Raw genomic sequence first — 17,205 nt, forward strand, 5'->3', positions numbered from 1 at the left:
AAGAAATATTTGTTGAATGAATTTCAACCATCTCTGTCTGCACTAGAGGCCTTTCACTTGCAGGTGGAATTTAACACCTTTGCCTGACCTCCCCACCTCTGCTTTGCACTTTCAGCTATGTTTAATGAGTGGAGAGATTATCCAGATGAGCCCCAAGATGAGTCTGATCTTTGAGCCAGCGGACCTGGAGCAGGCCTCTCCGGCCACTGTCAGCAGGTCAGTCAGCCTTGCCCTGGCACCCTGAGGGAACACGTGGCCTCACTGATCCTAAAAGCCCACAAATGTGATTAAGCCCTAGCAGATCACCTACATTATTTCTTGTCCCTCTGATTTATCCTAAAACCAGTCCTCGATCCACAGTGTTGGTAGGAGTCTAAAATTGGGCAAGCACTTTGGAAAGGAGTCTGACATTATCTCCTAAGATTGAACCCTCATATGCCTCATGACCAGCAATTCTGCTTCTAAGAAATTTTTGCCCACATGCAATAAAATTCATATACAAGAATTTTCAGAGCGGCATAGTTAACAATAACAAACACTTGGAAACAACCCAAATGCCCATTAACAGGAGTGAATTCATGTGTAATAAAGTCACAAATTATAATTTTTTTATCATTTTATTTTACTTTATTTTATTTTATTTTCATCACAGTAAGTGTACTGTCTAATCCCCATCACCTATCTCACCCATCCCCCACCCACCTCCCCTCTGGTAACCATCACTTTGTTCTCTATAGTTAAGAGTCTGTTTCTTGGTTTGCCTCTCTCTCTCTTTTTCTTTTTTCCTTTGCTCATTTGTTTCTTAAATTCCACATATGAGTGAAATCATATGGTATTTGTCTTTCTCTGACTGACTTATTTCACTTAGCATAATATTCTCTAGCTCTGTCCATGTTGTTGCATATGGTAAGATTTCATTGTTTTTATAGCTGAGTAATACTCCATTGTATGGATATATCACATCTTCTTTATCCATTTGTCTATGGGTTGCTTCCATAATATGGCTACTGTAAATAATGCTGCAATAAACATAGGGGTGCATGTATCCCTTTGAATTGTAATATTTATATATCACGCAAAATAAATGAATTTTACTGACATGGAACTCTATGGATAAATCTTACTAAATACATTAAGTATAAAATCTTAGCAATATTATATATAAAGTAAGCCCACAATGGTACATACAGCATAGTGTCTGCTTTAAACTGCTAAAAACAGCTAAAATAAATATATATACATTTTAGGAACATATAGAAATGGTATAAACTATGTAAGCAAGAAAGAAATCAAGAGACAGGTAACCATGAGATCCAGGATACTCTGTCCCCTCAGGTGGAAAAAGCCAGGGTTATAGGATAAGGGAGACCATTGGGGTTCAGTGAAGGTTATTGTCAAGATCCTAGCTTCTGTCTGGGAGGTGGGCTCATGGGCACGCAGTACATTATTGAAAACAATTAACTAAGAAAGGTCATGATGGGCTAATAGTAGTGTGCCAAGGATGATAATTAATCTAATCCCGTATGCTTGAAGTTCATAAAAACATAAAAATCAGTCCACATTCCAAAAATCAGTATCAGGAAGTAGAAGGAGCAATGGCAAGTTAGACTAACTTGGGCTCCCACCCTGACCATGCCGATGTCTAACTGTGTTACCGCTTCCAAGTCACTCAGCCTCTCTGAGCCACACTCTCCTCATATCTAAAAATGTGACCATTAAAAAGAATATTTAGAGATAAAGTCCATTAGGACCTAGCTTAGTGCCTGACATGCAGTAGATACTCAATAAATGGCAGCCGTATTAGTAACAGACAAGAGAGCAAGGACGTAGATGTAACAGAATGGGGAAAAAAAAAACCAAACATGTACTACATAAAATATCAGTACATACTAATGGTACTGTCAATAATTTCCATGGATTAAGAATTTTCTATGTCCTGGAAATGGTGCTGAATTATTTATTGGCATTTTCTTATTTAACCACTATAATAACCTTATGAACTGCATATTTTTTATATTTCTTGATTTACGACAAGGACATAGAATTTCAGAGGCAATAAAGACACCTTGCCCAGGGTTACTCAGATAGTAGAATCTAGGGCTGGGATTTGAACCCAGGTCTCTCTAACTCCCAAGCCCCAGCTATTATCACTGGTCTCCATCCTTTCCTGACAAAATCTGGGCACCTTCCCTTTAGACTGGAGCTGGTGAGGGTCTGTGCCCCAACCCAAACTCCAGCCCCTTACCTTACCATGACTACCTGTATTTACCTCACCTCTGTGTGCTTGGGAACCCAAATGTGGACCAGGCTGGTCCTCTCTTTGTGCCTACCAGGTGTGGAATGATCTACATGGAGCCCCATCAACTAGGCTGGAAACCCTTGAAGGACTCATACATGGACACCCTGCCCGCTAGCCTCACTGAGGAGCACAAGGAATTGGTGAGACCATCACGTTCCTTTCCTTCCCCTCCCTCCCTGTCTCCCTACTCCTCATTACTAAGGCCTTCTAGGCACAACCTCATCTTCCTAATTCCAGGATGCAACAAGGCGCAGGGAATTCCCTGCCTGTCTCTAGTTACCTTACTTCCTGACTGCCTGACATTTTTCCAGCTTTCTTCTCCCTGTGACAAGAATGGGATAGTATGGTCATTTTCTCCTTCTGCCTTCTCCATCTCTCCCTGTCTCCCCGCTGGAGAATTCTGATGCTTGAGAAACATTCTACATGGTGGATGGAATGTCGCACCTTGCCCCATTGCCCTACTTGCAGAAATGTCTCTAGAAGTTGCTCTAAAGATAGGCCAGGTTAGAAAGAGCTGTCTTCCGCTCTGTACAGCCACTCCCCATTCTGGTGACCTCGACTCCATACCTCCTACAGCTAGGATGCTGCAACCAGTTCAGAAAAGTTGTATTGCAGCTACTAAGAGTATCTATCTCCTTCTTCCCTTCCTAAAAGAGGGGTGAACATTCAGGTTAGGTGGGTACCCGAGCATAGTCTCAGACCAGGGAAGCAGGAAGGGAGAACCCAGGCTTTGGTGCCTCTTGTCTTTGCCTGTGCTGGTAGAGTTCCCTAGGAAAGTTTCCCATTGAAGAAGCCAAGAAAGATATAGTTGGGTTCTCACCCCACTGCAGAAACATTCTGGTGAGCTATGTAGGATGGCCCCATTCCTGTCCCATTTATATATATGTACAATGTATATAATCACATACATTTATACAGATACATGCCTGTATGCACATCCAGAGACCAATCTACGCACATGCACAGGAAGCCTTCAGGGACTCCTCATTTTCCTTAGCTCAAAGTCTAACTTTTTTTTTTTTTTAAGATTTTATTTATTTATTTGAGAGAGAGAGAGCGCACGCACGCCTGCGCGCTCAAGCAGGGGGAGGGGCAGAGGGAGAGAGAGAAAGAAGCAGACTCCCCACTGAGCACAGAGCCCGACAGAGGGCTCCAACCCACAACCCTGAGATCATGACCTGAGCCGAAATCAAGAGTCAGACGCCTAACCACCTGAGCCACCCAGGGGCCTCTGAAAGTCTAACGTCTTTATCAGGGCCTCTGAGGCTGTAATCTGGCCCTGCCCACCTTTCCAACTTCATCACCTACCCTCTTCTTCATCTCATTACCCTGCCACCCTTGTGCTTTGTTCCCATTCTTGTAAGAGCCCAAGTTTCGTCAACTCAAGGCTTTTGCAACTTTTCTTCCTCTTTCTGAAAATGTTGTCCCATTTTCTCGTGTGATTCACCTTCATCATCCAGGTCTCAACATAAAGGCCTCCTCCTCTAAGAAGCCTTCCCTGACCACCCTCTTAAACCCTCCCTGTTATTCCCTATTGTAAAACCTTTGTTTGTTTCCTGCTAGGACTTTCCATGACTTGTAAGTATTTTATTTATTCGTTGCTTGTTTAGTTATTGTTTGTCTTCCCTGCCCCTCAGTAATCTCCACGAGGGCAGGGATCTTGTCTATCTTGTCAATTGCTTATCCCCAGCACCTACAACACCACAGTTAGCAGATGCTCAATAAATATTTGTTGGCTGGATGAATATACAACATATCCATATACACATGGATATTCGTATACACATAAATGTGTCTATGCATTTATAATAAAGATTTGTATCCACATATATACACATCTATTAATGTATTTGTTTAGTGATGACCTGCCTACTTCCAAAAAAATGACTTAAGATAATTTACAGTGACAGCCACAAAAATGAAAAAACACTCAAATAAGAGGATAAAGGAGGAATTTTTTAAAGACTAACTTGGGTGGGGAGCAGAGACAAGAATCATTTTACTCACAAGTAAGTACATATAGAGAATAACTGAAAACGAGCCCCAAACTTAGCTTTGCACTTCCCGTGGCCACTTCATACAGGAGTCCAACCTTACAAATGCAGAACAGTCATTTGAAAATCTTATTTAGAATTCCTAACATTTTTTGTACAAGCAAGTCAGATACCCAGTCTGGGTCCTAAAGTTTTTCCTGCATCTTGCAGCGGACCCACAGTAGTTCCAAGCCTCTGTGAGTATCCAGCTCTGGGCAGTGAAATGGGAGGGGTGGGGATGGCCTGTGGGCTGCACAGTCCATTAATAGGAAGCTAGAGTCAGAAGGTTTGGTGTGATCTTTTCCCTGATATACTCAAAAATAATCAGCAAACTTACCAGCATCTCCAGCCTTTCAGAGTCGTACCATGCCCTTGGTCTTAAACTCATTTTTTTGATAACATCTCTTCACATTTCATTTCTACCTTCAGGTCAATGACATGTTCATGTGGCTCGTCCAGCCCTGCCTGGAATTTATTCGCCTTCAGTGTAAATTTGTGGTCCAAACATCTCCCATCCACCTTGCCTTCTCAATGATGAGACTGTATTCCTCCCTGTTTGGTACGTGCTACCTAAAATTCTTAAGCCAAATGAAGGTGGGGTAAGTGCAGGATATTTCTTCTGTTCCCCATCCCTCCTATTCTCCCCACCTCCATGAGTTACAGTGAGACCAGAATTTTGGTCTAGAACAAGCAAGCGTTTAGAGTGTAGATAGTAGAGTTTAGTGGAAAGAGTCCATGTGTTTTGAATTTACCCTTAATCTTGGATTGATTTCCTGGGTATTTTTATGCAGTTTACCCCACTCTTTCTCGGGTTAGGGTCTTCATCCATATAATGGGAATAACAATTTCTTTCCCTCTTTACCTAACTAAAATATCCTGGAGGGAAATGAATTCAGATGATACATGTGCATGTATCTGAGAAAAAAAAAGATCCTGAAAAAAATAAGACTGAAAACTTTCCCGTGCTGAGAAAACTTAAAAAATCTAAATTCACAAAATACATGGTTACACTGTTAAGAGAACTGATCACAACACTCTACAAAACTAGGGAATCTTCTCTAGGGCATGGGAAGTACATAAATCATAGCACCGTTTGTTTAATGGACCTGGAGAAGTTCTCTGTGACTATCTCACATAAATCAAATTTCATTGAATTCTGCGGAAAATGTCCAAAGATGTGTCGATTTGGAGAACTTTTATTGCATGCCATTTCTCTCAAGATGACACACAATTCAAACTCAAGATGGATCATCCTACAACTCCTCTTACATGAACGTTTTCTCAGCTCATTTCTTCCAAAAGCATTATGGGTGCAGACAAAAAAATATAACATGGTGAACAGTTGAGTGAAGACTTTCTTTGGCTAAACATTATGTGATTTTCTTGAAGTTAAAATTACAGGCATTTTTTTTCAAAAGCACACTAACTATACAATGCCATATATTTGCATCATTAGTTGTAAATTTTGAGTATTTTCCCAAGCTCTGTTTCCTGTCCTTGTGTAGTATTTCCAGAAAAGAAGACATCTCATGAGAAATGGACTCATTGTCCCCAACACTGAGTGACCTAATCTCTTGCCTTCCCAAATCTCTAACCATGAGTCCTTATCAGGAGTGCTGTGAAAGACACACAACTACTAACAACTGGGAACTGGATTTGAATGCACACATACCTGATTTCAGAGCCCTAACTTTTTATTCTGTCAATGCTAAATTGCAAGAGCATGGTAACTATGATCAGCAAGGCCTTGAGATAAGGAATAATAAATACATTTTTTAGCCTTTTATTTTAAAATAATTTTAGACTTGCAAAAAAATTGCTGAAAGAGTATATTGAGTCACATATCCCTTCACCTAGCTTCCTTTAATGTTAACATCTTATATAACCAAGGCACAATGATCAGAATAAGAAAATTAACAGTGAGGGGCACCTGGGTGGCTCAGTCAGTTAAGTGTCTGCCTTTGGCTCAGGTCATGATCCTAGGGTCCTGGGATCTAGTCCTGCATCAGACTCCCCACTCCACTGGAAACCTTCTTTTCCCTCTCCCTCTGCCTGCCATTCCCCCTGCTTGTACGCTAACTCTCTCTCTTTCTCTCTCTCTCTCTCAAATAAATAAATAAAATCTTTAAAAAATTACAAAAAAATTAACATTGATATTATATACTATTAACTATACTACAGACTTTATTTGAATTTTACCAGTTTTTCCTAAATGTCCTTTTTCTGTTCCAATTCTGTTCCAATTCTGATCCAATTCAGGGGGTCACATTTTTTTTAATTGTTGTATCTCATTCGTCTCTTCCAATCTATGACAATTCTTCAGTCTTTCCTTGTCTTTTTTTTTTTTTTTTTTTTGAGTAAACTCTACATCCAACATGGGGCTTCATGACCCTGAGATCAAGAGTCACATGCTCCACCAACTGAACCAGCTGAATGCCCCTTTCCTAGTCTTTTATAACTTTGTCACTTGATAAATACTGGCCAGTTATTTTATAGAATGTCTCTCAATTTAAGTTTACCTCATGTTTTCTCATAATTAGATTGGGGTTATGCTTTTGCAGTAAGAATACCACAAAAGCAATGATGCATCCTTCTCAGTGCCTCATCAGGGGGTACATGATGTTGACAGATCTTATGACTGGTAAAGTCTCTTAGTCAAAGTTAACTTTGGCCAGAGCCACATCTCTCTACTGTAATGTTACTGGCTTTCCTTCATCATTAAAAAGTATTTGGGGGAAGATAATTTGAAACTATGCAAATATCCTATTACTCCTCAAATTTGCACCCACTGATTTTAACCTCCATTGGTGGGTCTTGCCTACCACGGTTACAACAGTGGCATTTGCCTAATGCTAAGCTTCCATTTCTACATGTATTTCTTCACATTTACTGACTAGAGTTCTTCTGTGAGGAAGAACTATTCTTCCCTATATATTTGCTAATTCAGTTATTTACTAATTAAAGTATGGACTCATGGATATTTATTTTATTCCATGGATTATAATCCAATGCTGTAATTATTTTGTTCCTCCAATGTCTTCAGCCATTGAGAGCTCCTTTGGGTTGACTCCTATGTCCTTTCAGAATTAGAAAAAAATTATAAAAAATATATATATAAAGTATATATATATATATTATATATATAAAAATATGTTAAAATATATAATAACATATGTAAAAAAAAATAAGAAAAGGGGTGACTGTGTGGCTCAGTTGGTTGTGTCCAACCCTTGATTTCAGTTCAGGTTTTGATCTCAGGATCGTGAGTTCAAACCCTAAGTTGAGCTCCATGCTGGGCATGGAGCCTACTTAAAAAATAGAAAAAAAAATAGAAAAATAATTAGAAACTAGCAAAAAACATATGTGGATAAATGATCTGGCAGGTCATGGCCACTCAGCCACTATCAGTCCCCTCCCCAGGACCCTCACAGCAAGACCACCCAGTTTACATTGTTTAGATCTATGTGTAAGTGGATATATGCAGCTTCTCCTGAGGTTCCTTTTCCTTGTTTTTAGATGAAATCAAGGAAATAGATGAGGAGGAAAGTGAATTACATGAGGGCCTGACAAGCCAACAGATCTTTCTCTGGCTGCAAGGTCTATTCCTCTTTGCCTTGGTGTGGACCGTGGCGGGCACCATCAATGCGGACAGCAGAAAGAAATTTGATGTGTTTTTCCGCAACCTAATCATGGGTATGGATGATAACAATCCAAGGCCCAAAAGCGTCAAACTCACCAAAAACAACATCTTTCCAGAAAAAGGTAACTTAGTACCTGTTTGTTTTTTCTTGCTCTAATAATTTGGATCATATGGTTTCAAATCCAACCGAAACATGTGGCCCAATTAAAAGCTTTACAAAGGCAGGGGGAGATTTTGTAGCTTGCCTGATTGGGTTCAGGTCTTCTGATCTGACCCACATATGTAAGAGATGGATCGCCCTGAAGTCAGGGCCTTATGGGATGTTTTAACTATTGTTTTCACTTAGAAAATTTGATAAAACTTTTTTTTTTTCAAAAATTACCCTTAATTCCATCAAACAGGCTCCAGGAGATAGAATGAGAAATATAGCACTTATGTTTTTCTTATTCCCTTCTAGTCCTATTCTATGTGTTTACATTCATCATATCATGGTGATTATGACATTAATATTTGTTGTGATTTTGTCATTGTATTCTAATATCATATTGAAATGTTTCCATTTTTTCCATATACGTTATCTTCAAAATAATCACTTTAATGACTAAATAGTCTATGTGTGACATCATTTACTAAAAGATTGAAAGATTTTTTAAAGTAGTTTTTACTGTTTTTTTTTCCTTACCACCATAATAATATATAAAATTTAGAAAATACAGAGAAGGAAATTACAGAAAATAAAAACCAATGGTAATCCACCTACCCCGAAATAATCACTTTTGATATTTTTTCTTCCATTTTTTTTTCTGTATTTCTGTACCAAAAAGGGCGTCATACTATAAATTCTTGCCAAATAGCTTTACTTTTTGTGATTATACAATAGTATCTGAAGGGCTATGAAATAACTTCTGGAGTGATAGTGATATATATATGGAGAGAGATTTGGTTTATACTAGATACGTGCATTTGTCAACTCAGTGAATATACACGTAAGATTTGTGCATTTCATTGTATGTAAATTTAATATTGAGAAAAAAACATAAGCAAATATCGAAGAATAAGTGATATAAATGCTGAAGTTTATGGAGAAGTGTTTAGATGTATACAATTTACTTTGAAATCTCTCCAAAACATAAGATGGCTTAATGGATGGATAGAGACACGGGTATATGATAAAACAAGTAAAAACTAACGGTAAAATCTAGGAGAGAGGTATACAAATGTTTGCTGTACAATGTTTTCAGTATTTATGTTTAAAACTTTCCAAAATAATCATAATAAATGAATGAATAAGTAGGCGTCACCGCCCCCTACGCAGTCTTTCCTCAGCACAAGTGGCGTACTTTATGTGATATGGTCACCTATCAGATGAACTGCATAGAGGCCCTGGACCTTTAGTTAGATAGCAGTACATTCATTCTTTTTTCTTTCTTTTTTAAAATATATATTTATTTTCTTTATTTGAGAGAGAGAGTGGGGGGGACAGAGGGAGAGGGAGAGAGAAACCCAAGCAGACTGCACTGAGCATGGAGCCTGACACGGGGCTTGGTCTCACGACTCTGAGATCATGACCTGAGCTGAAACCAAGAGTCAGACGCCCAACTGTCTGTGCCACCCAGGCACCCCCTTTTTTCTTTCTTTCTTCTTTTTCTCTTCCTCCTCCACTCTTTCCTTCGTCTTTTACTTGTTCTTTGGTTTAGAAGATTATTTTTTATTGTGCTAAAATATGCATAACATAAAAGTTTACCTTTTTAACCATTTTTAAGTGTACAGTTCAGCAGTGTTATACATTGTTGGGCAATCATAACCACCATTTAATCTCCAGAAATTTTTGCTATCTTCACAAACTAAAACTCCATGTTCTGTGAACACTAACTCCCCATTTCCCTCTCCCTCTCTCCCCCTGGCAACAACCATTCTACTTTCAGTCTCTGTAAATTTGACTACTCTAGGTACCTCATGTAAGTGGAATCATATAGTATCTGTCCTTCCCTGACAGGTTTATTTCACTTAGTAATGTCTTCAGAGTTCACCCATGCTGTAGCATGTCAGAATTCCCTTCCTTTTTAAGGCTGAATAATATTCCATTGTGTGTATATACCACATTTTGTTTCTCTATCCATCTGTCGATGGACACTTGAGTTGCTCTCACCTTTTAGCTATTGTGAATAATGCTGCTCTAAGCATGGGTATACAAATGTTTGTTTGAGTCTCTTGTTTTCATTTCTTTAAGCTGTATGCTCGAAAATGGAATTTATAGATCATATGATAATGCTGTGTTTAAGTTTGTGAGGAATTGCCACAGTGTTTTCCATAGTGGTTGTACCGTTTTACATTCCCACCAGCAATGCACAGGAATTCCAATTTCTCATGTATTGTTTTGTTTTTTTTTTCATAATAGCTACACTGAGTGTGAAATGCATTCTTGATTTTTTTTTAGAAAAAAATATGAATAGCTTATATAATAAAAAATATATATAATAAAAAATATATATTAAAGATTTTATTTCTTTCCTTGTCTAAGAGAGAGAGAGTACAAGCAGGGGGAGCAGCAGGCAGTGGGAGAGGCAAGGAGCCCAATGCGGGACTTGATTCCAGGACTCTGGGATCATGACCTGAGCCAAAGGCAGCCATTTAACTGACTGAGCCACCCAGGCGTCCCAAAAGATACATATTTTTAAAGAGACAACCACTACTAACATTTTGATAACCATCCTTTTAGACATTTCCCTATGCATATATGTACATATAGATTTATTTTTTCAAACATGGGATTGTTCTGCTCTTGTTTTCTTTATTTTCTAGTTTTTGCTAATATTAACAACATTGTGATGAACAATGTTCTGGTGGCTACCTACTTGCTTAACCCATGATTATTAGGATAATTTCCTAATAAAATTTTAAAGCTTTTGATCACGAAATTTCCCCCATGCCTTAACCAATCCTGAGTATTACCATTTTTTAAACTCTTGGGCAACTTGAAATGTGAAAATGCTATTTCATTTTAACTTTCTTCTCTTTGTAAAAAATATTTTAATAGACTATAATTTTAGAGCAGTTTAGGTTTATAGAAAAAATGAGCATAAAGTACAGAGTTCCTACATGCCCCTTTCTCAAACCACCCCCCCTCCTAGTTTCCCTATTATGAACATCTTGCATTAGTGTGGTACACTTGTTACAATTGATGAACCAATATTGATAAATTATTATTAAAGTCAAGTCCATAGTTTACATTTTCGCTGTGTTGTATACTTTTAAGGGTTTTGACAAATAATATCATCTCTTCACCATTACAGTATCATAAAGAATAGTTGAACATTGCCCTAGAAAACCCCCAGCTCCACCTATTCATCCCTCCTTCCCCTTAACTCTTGGCAACCATTGATTGTTTCCCTCTCAGTATAGTTTCACCCTTTTCAGGATGTGATATAGTTGGAATCATACAGTGTGTAGTCTTTTCAGATTGTCTTTTTTCACTTAGGCATATGCATGTAAGACATTTTACATCTTTGTGTGCCTTGATAGCTTATTTCTTCTTATCAGTGAATGATATTCTATCGTATAGCTATTTATCCATTCACCTATTAAAGGTCATTTTAGCTTATTCCAATTTGGGGGAATTTAAAATAAAGCAGGTATAAACGTTCATGTAAAGGTTTTTGCATGGATGTAAGTTTTCAATTCGTTTGGTAGATACCTAGGAGCATGATTACTGCATCAAAGCCTGTGTTTAACTTTGTAAGAAACTGTCAAATATGTCTTCCAAAGCAGTTACACCATTTTGCATCCCTACCAGCAATGAATGAGAGTTCTTTTTGCTCTATATCTGCCTCAGCATTTGGTGTAGTCGGTTTTGGATTTTAGCCATTCTAGTAGGTGTGTAGTGGTATCTTGTTTTAATTTGCAATTCCCTAATAACATATGGTGCTGAGCATCTTTTTTAAAAATATTTTTTATTTTAAAGTAGTCCCTTTACCCAATATGGGGCTCAAACTTATAACCCTGAGATCAAGAGTTGCACACTCTACTGATTGAGCCAACCAGGTGCCCTTTGAGCATCTTTTCATATTCTTATTTGCCACCTGTATATCTTCTTTGGGAAGTTGCTGTTCAGATCTTTCACTCATTTTTTAATTAGATTGCTTGTTTTCTTATTGTTGAGTTTTAAGTGTTCTTTGTATATTTTGGATATAAGTCTTTTATCAGATGCATGTTTTACAGATATTTCTCCCACACTCTCATTCTCTTAACAGTATCTTCCATAGAGCATAAGTTTTGAATTTTAATGAAGTCTACTTTATCAATTTTTTTCTTTCATAGGTCATGCTTTTTGTGTTGTATCTAAAAAATCAGCACCAAACCCAAAGTTACCTAGGTTTTTCCCTATGTTATCTTCTAGAAGTATTATAGTTTTGTGTTTTGCATTTAAATCTATCATCCAGGGGTGCCTGGGTGTCTCAGTCAGTTAAGCATCTGCCTTCGGCTTGGGTCATAGTCCCAGGATGATGCAGGGTCCTGGGATCAAATCCTGCATCAGGCCCTATGCTCAGCGGCAAGCCTGCTTCTCCCTCTGCTCTTCCCCCTGTTTGTGCTCTCTCTCTCTCTCTCACTGTCAAATATATAAATAAAATCTTTTAAAAAGTAATACATAAATAAATCTATCATCCATTTCAAATTAATTTTTGTGAAATTTGTAAGATCTGCGTCTAGGTTCTTTTTGATTGCTTGTCTATGGATGTCTGCTTGTTCCAGGGCCAGTTTTTAAAAAGACTATTCTCCACTGAATTGTCTTTGCTCCTTTGTCAAAAATCACTTGACTGTATTTGTGTGTGGGCATATATCTGGATTCTCTAGACTGATCTGTCTATTCTTTTACCAATACCATACTGTCTTAATTACTATAGCTTCATAGTAAGTCTAGAAATTGGATAGTATAAGTCTTCCAACTTTGTTATCCTTCAATATTTTGTTGGCTATTCTAGATATATTACCTTTCCATAGAAACTGCATTTTTTAAAAAAAGATTTTATTTCTTTCTTTCTTTATTGGACAGAGAGAGCACAGCAGGGGGAGCAGCAGGCAGAGGGAGAGGGAGAAGCAGGCTCAACCCAAGCAGGGAGCCCGACTGAGGGGCTCAGTCCCAGGACCCCGGGATCATGACCTGAGCCAAAGGCAGATGCTTAACAACTGAGCCACCCAGGCACTCCTCCACAGAAACGTTAAAATCAGTTTGTCAATACCTACAGAATAAGTGGCCAGGATTTTTATCGGGATTGTGTTGAAGCTATAGATCAAGTTGAAAAGAACTAGCATCTGAACAATTTTGAGTCTTCCTATCCATGAGCATGGATTCTGTCTTCATTTACTTAGATCTTTTTTATTTCCTTCACCAGCATTTTGTAGTTTTCCTCATATAGCTCTTATACCTTTTTTATTAGATTTATACCAAGTAGTTCATATTTTTGGTACTAATGTAAATGGTATTATGATTTTAACTTCAAATTCTTATTTTTCGTTTCTGATTATCTAGGAAAGCACTTGACTTTTGTATATTAACCTTATATCCTACAACCTTGCTATAATCACTTACAAGTTCTAGTAGTGTTTGGTTGATTCTTTTGGGATTTCCTGAATGGATAATTATGCCATCAGCAAACACAGTTTTATTTCTTCCTTCCCAATCTTTTATTACCCTTTTTAAAAAATCTTATTGCATAAGCTAGGACTTCCTGTATGATGTTGAATAGGAGTGATGAGAGGGGGCATCCTTATCTAGTTCCTGAACTAGATACTAGGAAGTATCTTGTTCCTGATAACACTAAGTAGGATGTTAGCTGTAGATGTTTAGTGATGTTCTTTATCAAGTTGAGGAAGTTCCCCCTCTATACATAATTTACTGAGAGTTTTTATCATAAATGGGTGTTGGATTTTGTCAGATGCTTTTTCTGAATCTATTGATACGATCATGTGTTTTTTTTCTTCTTTAGCCTGTTTCTGTAATGGATTACATTAATTGATTTTATGCCTTACATACCTGGAATAAATCTTGCTTGGTTGTGGTGTGTAGTTTTTAAAAATATATTGTTGGATTTGATTTGCCAATATTTTGTTAAGGATTTTTGCATCTGTTTTGATGAGAGATATTATCTTTGGTCTTCCTTTCTTGTAGTATCTTGGTTTTGGGAATCAAGGTTATGCTGACCTCATAAAATAAATATGCTTTTATTTTCTGGAGAAGATTGTAGGAAATTGGTATAATTTTTTTCCTTAAATGTTTAGTAGAATTCATCATCTGGGCCTGGTGCTTTCTCTTTCGGAAGATTATTAATGGTTGATTCAATTTTTTAAATAGATATCATTCTATTCAAATTATCTATTTCTCCTTATGTGAGTTTTGGGTAGATCATGTCTTTCAAGGAATTGTTTTATTTCATCTAAGTTATCAAATTTGTGGTCATAGAGTTGTTCCTAATATTCCTTTATTATCCTCCTAATGTCCCAGGTATCAGTCGGGATGTGATGTTCCTCTTTCATTTTTGATATTAGTAATTTGTATCTCCTCTCTCTCTCTCTTTTTTTTTGGTTGGCCTGGCTAGAGGTTTATCAATTTTATTAATCTTTTCAAAGAAATAGCTTTTGGTTCTGTTGATTTTTATCTGTTAATCTTCTGTTTTCAGTTTCCTTTATTTCTGCTCTAATTTTTATTATTTATTTTCTTCTACTTGTTTTGGATTTAATTTGCTCTTCATGTCCTAGTTTCCTAAGATGGAAGCTTAGATTATTGATTTTAGACCTTTCTTCTTTTCTAATATATGCTTTCAATGCTATAAAATTCTCTCTAAGCACGTCTTTCACTGCATCCCACAGATTTTGAAAAGTTGTGTTTTCATTTTCATTTACTTCAAATATATTAAAATTTCTCCTGAGACTTTTCTTTGATTCATGTGTTATTTAGAAGTCCGTTGTTTAAAGTATTTGGGTGATCTTCCAGCTATCTTTTTGTTACTGATTCCTAGTTTAATTGCATTGTGGTCTGAAAGTATATACTGCATGATTTCTTTTTTTTTATTATAATAATATTTTTTTATTATATTATGTTAGTCACCATACAGTACATCCCTGGTTTTTGATGTAAAGTTCGATGATTCATTAGTTGCATATAACACCCAATGCACCATGCAATACGTGCCCTCCTTACTACCCATCACCGGCCTATCCCATTCCCCCACCCCCTTCCCCTCTGAAGCCCTCAGTTTGTTTCTCATAGTCCATAGTCTCTCATGCTTCATTCCCCCTTCTGATTACCCCCCCCTTTCTTTATCCATTTCTTCCCCTACCGATCTTCCTAGTTCTTATGTTCCATAGATGAGAGAAACCATATGATAGTTGTCTTTCTCTGCTTGACTTATTTCGCTTAGCATTATCTCCTCCAGTGCCATCCATGTTGCAGCAAATGTTGAGAAATCGTTCTTTTTGATAGCTGAATAATATTCCATTGTGTCTATGGACCACATCTTCTTAATCCAGTCATCTGTTGAAGGGCATCTCTGCTCCTTCCATGGTTTAGCTATTGTGGACAATGCTGCTATGACCATTGGGGTGCATATGGTCCTTCTCTTCACTATGTCTGTATCTTTGGGGTAAATACCCAGTAGTGAAATTGCTGGATCATAGGGTAGCTCAATTTTTAACTTTTTAAGGGACCTCCACACTGTTTTCCAGAGTGGCTGTACCAACTTGCATTCCCACCAACAATGTAGGAGAGATCCCCTTTCTCCACATCCTCTCCAGCAATTGTTGTTTCTTGCCTTGTCAATTTTTGCCATTCTAACTGGCGTAAGGTGGTATCTCAGTGTGGTTTTGATTTGAATTTCCCTGATGGCTAATGATTTCCAACATTTTTTCATGTGTCTGTTAGCCATTTGTATGTCATCATTGGAAAAGTGTCTGTTCATATCTTCTGCCCATTTTATGATTTGTTTATTTGTTTCTTGTGTATTGAGTTTGAGAAGTTCTTTGTAGATCTTGGATACCAGTCTTTTATCTGTAGCATCATTTGCAAATATATTCTCCCATTCCATGGGCTGCCTCTTAGTTTTTTTGACTGTTTCCTTGGCTGTGCAGAAGCTTTTTATCTTGATGGAGTCCCACAAGTTCATTTTATCTTTTATTTCTCTTGCGTCACTCTCAGAAAATCTCATTTTTGACTGGACTCAGACTTAGAGGTAGAAGCTCTCAGAGAGGACAGCCTCCGTCTCTTGGCAATCTGTTCCTGGTGTTTTTCTTTGGCCTCCTTCATTCTCTTGGCCAAAAGTTTAGCATATTCTGCAGCCTCTTCCTTATTTTTCTTAGTGCGCTGTTTCCTCAAAGCAATACGCTGACGTTTGTGTTGGGGGACACACGGAGTAACAAGATGCTGAATCTTGGGCGCTTTGTTTCTAGGTTTCTTACCTTCTTTGTTTAGGGGCTTTCTCACAACATACTGGCGGACATCATCTTCTTTAGAGAGATTGAAAAGCTTGCGGATTCTGCTGGCTCTTTTGGGCCCCAGGCGACGAGGCACAGTAGTATCAGTGAGTCCAGGAATATCCTCCCCTTTTTTTACAATGACCAAGTTGAGAACACTGAGATTGGCATCCACAATGCAACCCCGTACAGATTTGCATTTTCTCTCTCCAGTCCTCCTTGGCCTATAGCAGGAGGCCCTTACTCAGCAGCAGGCGGACACGGCCATGGGTCAAGACACCCTGCTTCATGGGGAAGCCTTTTTTGTCATCTCCACCACTGATTCGAACCACATAACCCTTCCATTCTTCACCCAGAGCATCAGCAGCAACTTCTGTGGCCATATGCTTCTCGTAAAAGGTACAAAGTTTGCGTTCATCATCCACTTCAATGAGTTTCTGGCAGCCAGTAGCTGGGAAGGAGATGTTCAGCTTCATCCTGAAGCAGCCTACTGTCTCTGAGGCGCCACGAAAAAGAGCTCTTTTTTTTTTTTTAAGACTTTATTTATTTGAGAGAAAGAGCACGCGTAAGGGAGAGAGAGCAAGATCACAAGCAGGGGGAGGGGTAGAGGGAGAAGCAGAAGCAGGGAGCCAGATGCAGGACTTGATCCCAGCACCCTGGGATCATGACCTGAGCCAAAGGCAGATGCTTAACCGACTGAGCCACCCAGGTGCCCTACTGCATGATTTCTACTCTTTAAATTTTTTAAGGTGTGTTTTATGGCCCAGAAT

The 17,205-nt window shown here is 38.1% G+C and overlaps 1 protein-coding gene and 1 pseudogene across 1 annotated transcript in view; one reads left to right on the forward strand and one right to left on the reverse strand.

Annotated features, from left to right (window-relative positions):
• DNAH3 (dynein axonemal heavy chain 3) overlaps nt 1-17,205 on the forward strand; it is a 167,904-nt gene that overhangs the window by 91,744 nt on the left and 58,955 nt on the right. The window contains exons 38-41 of the mRNA XM_087869949.1: nt 116-216; nt 2,334-2,439; nt 4,762-4,891; nt 7,849-8,094. Of these exons, the coding sequence (XP_087726075.1) occupies nt 116-216; nt 2,334-2,439; nt 4,762-4,891; nt 7,849-8,094 (583 nt within the window). The remainder of the gene's footprint in view (nt 1-115; nt 217-2,333; nt 2,440-4,761; nt 4,892-7,848; nt 8,095-17,205) is intronic.
• Nucleotides 16,150-16,935, reverse strand: LOC123778830 (small ribosomal subunit protein eS6 pseudogene; annotated as a pseudogene).

The sequence above is a fragment of the Ursus americanus genome, chromosome 2 (genome assembly GCF_024610735.1).
Source record: "Ursus americanus isolate L20-20 chromosome 2, mUrsAme1.1.p, whole genome shotgun sequence".
NCBI classification, from domain to species: domain Eukaryota; kingdom Metazoa; phylum Chordata; class Mammalia; order Carnivora; family Ursidae; genus Ursus; species Ursus americanus.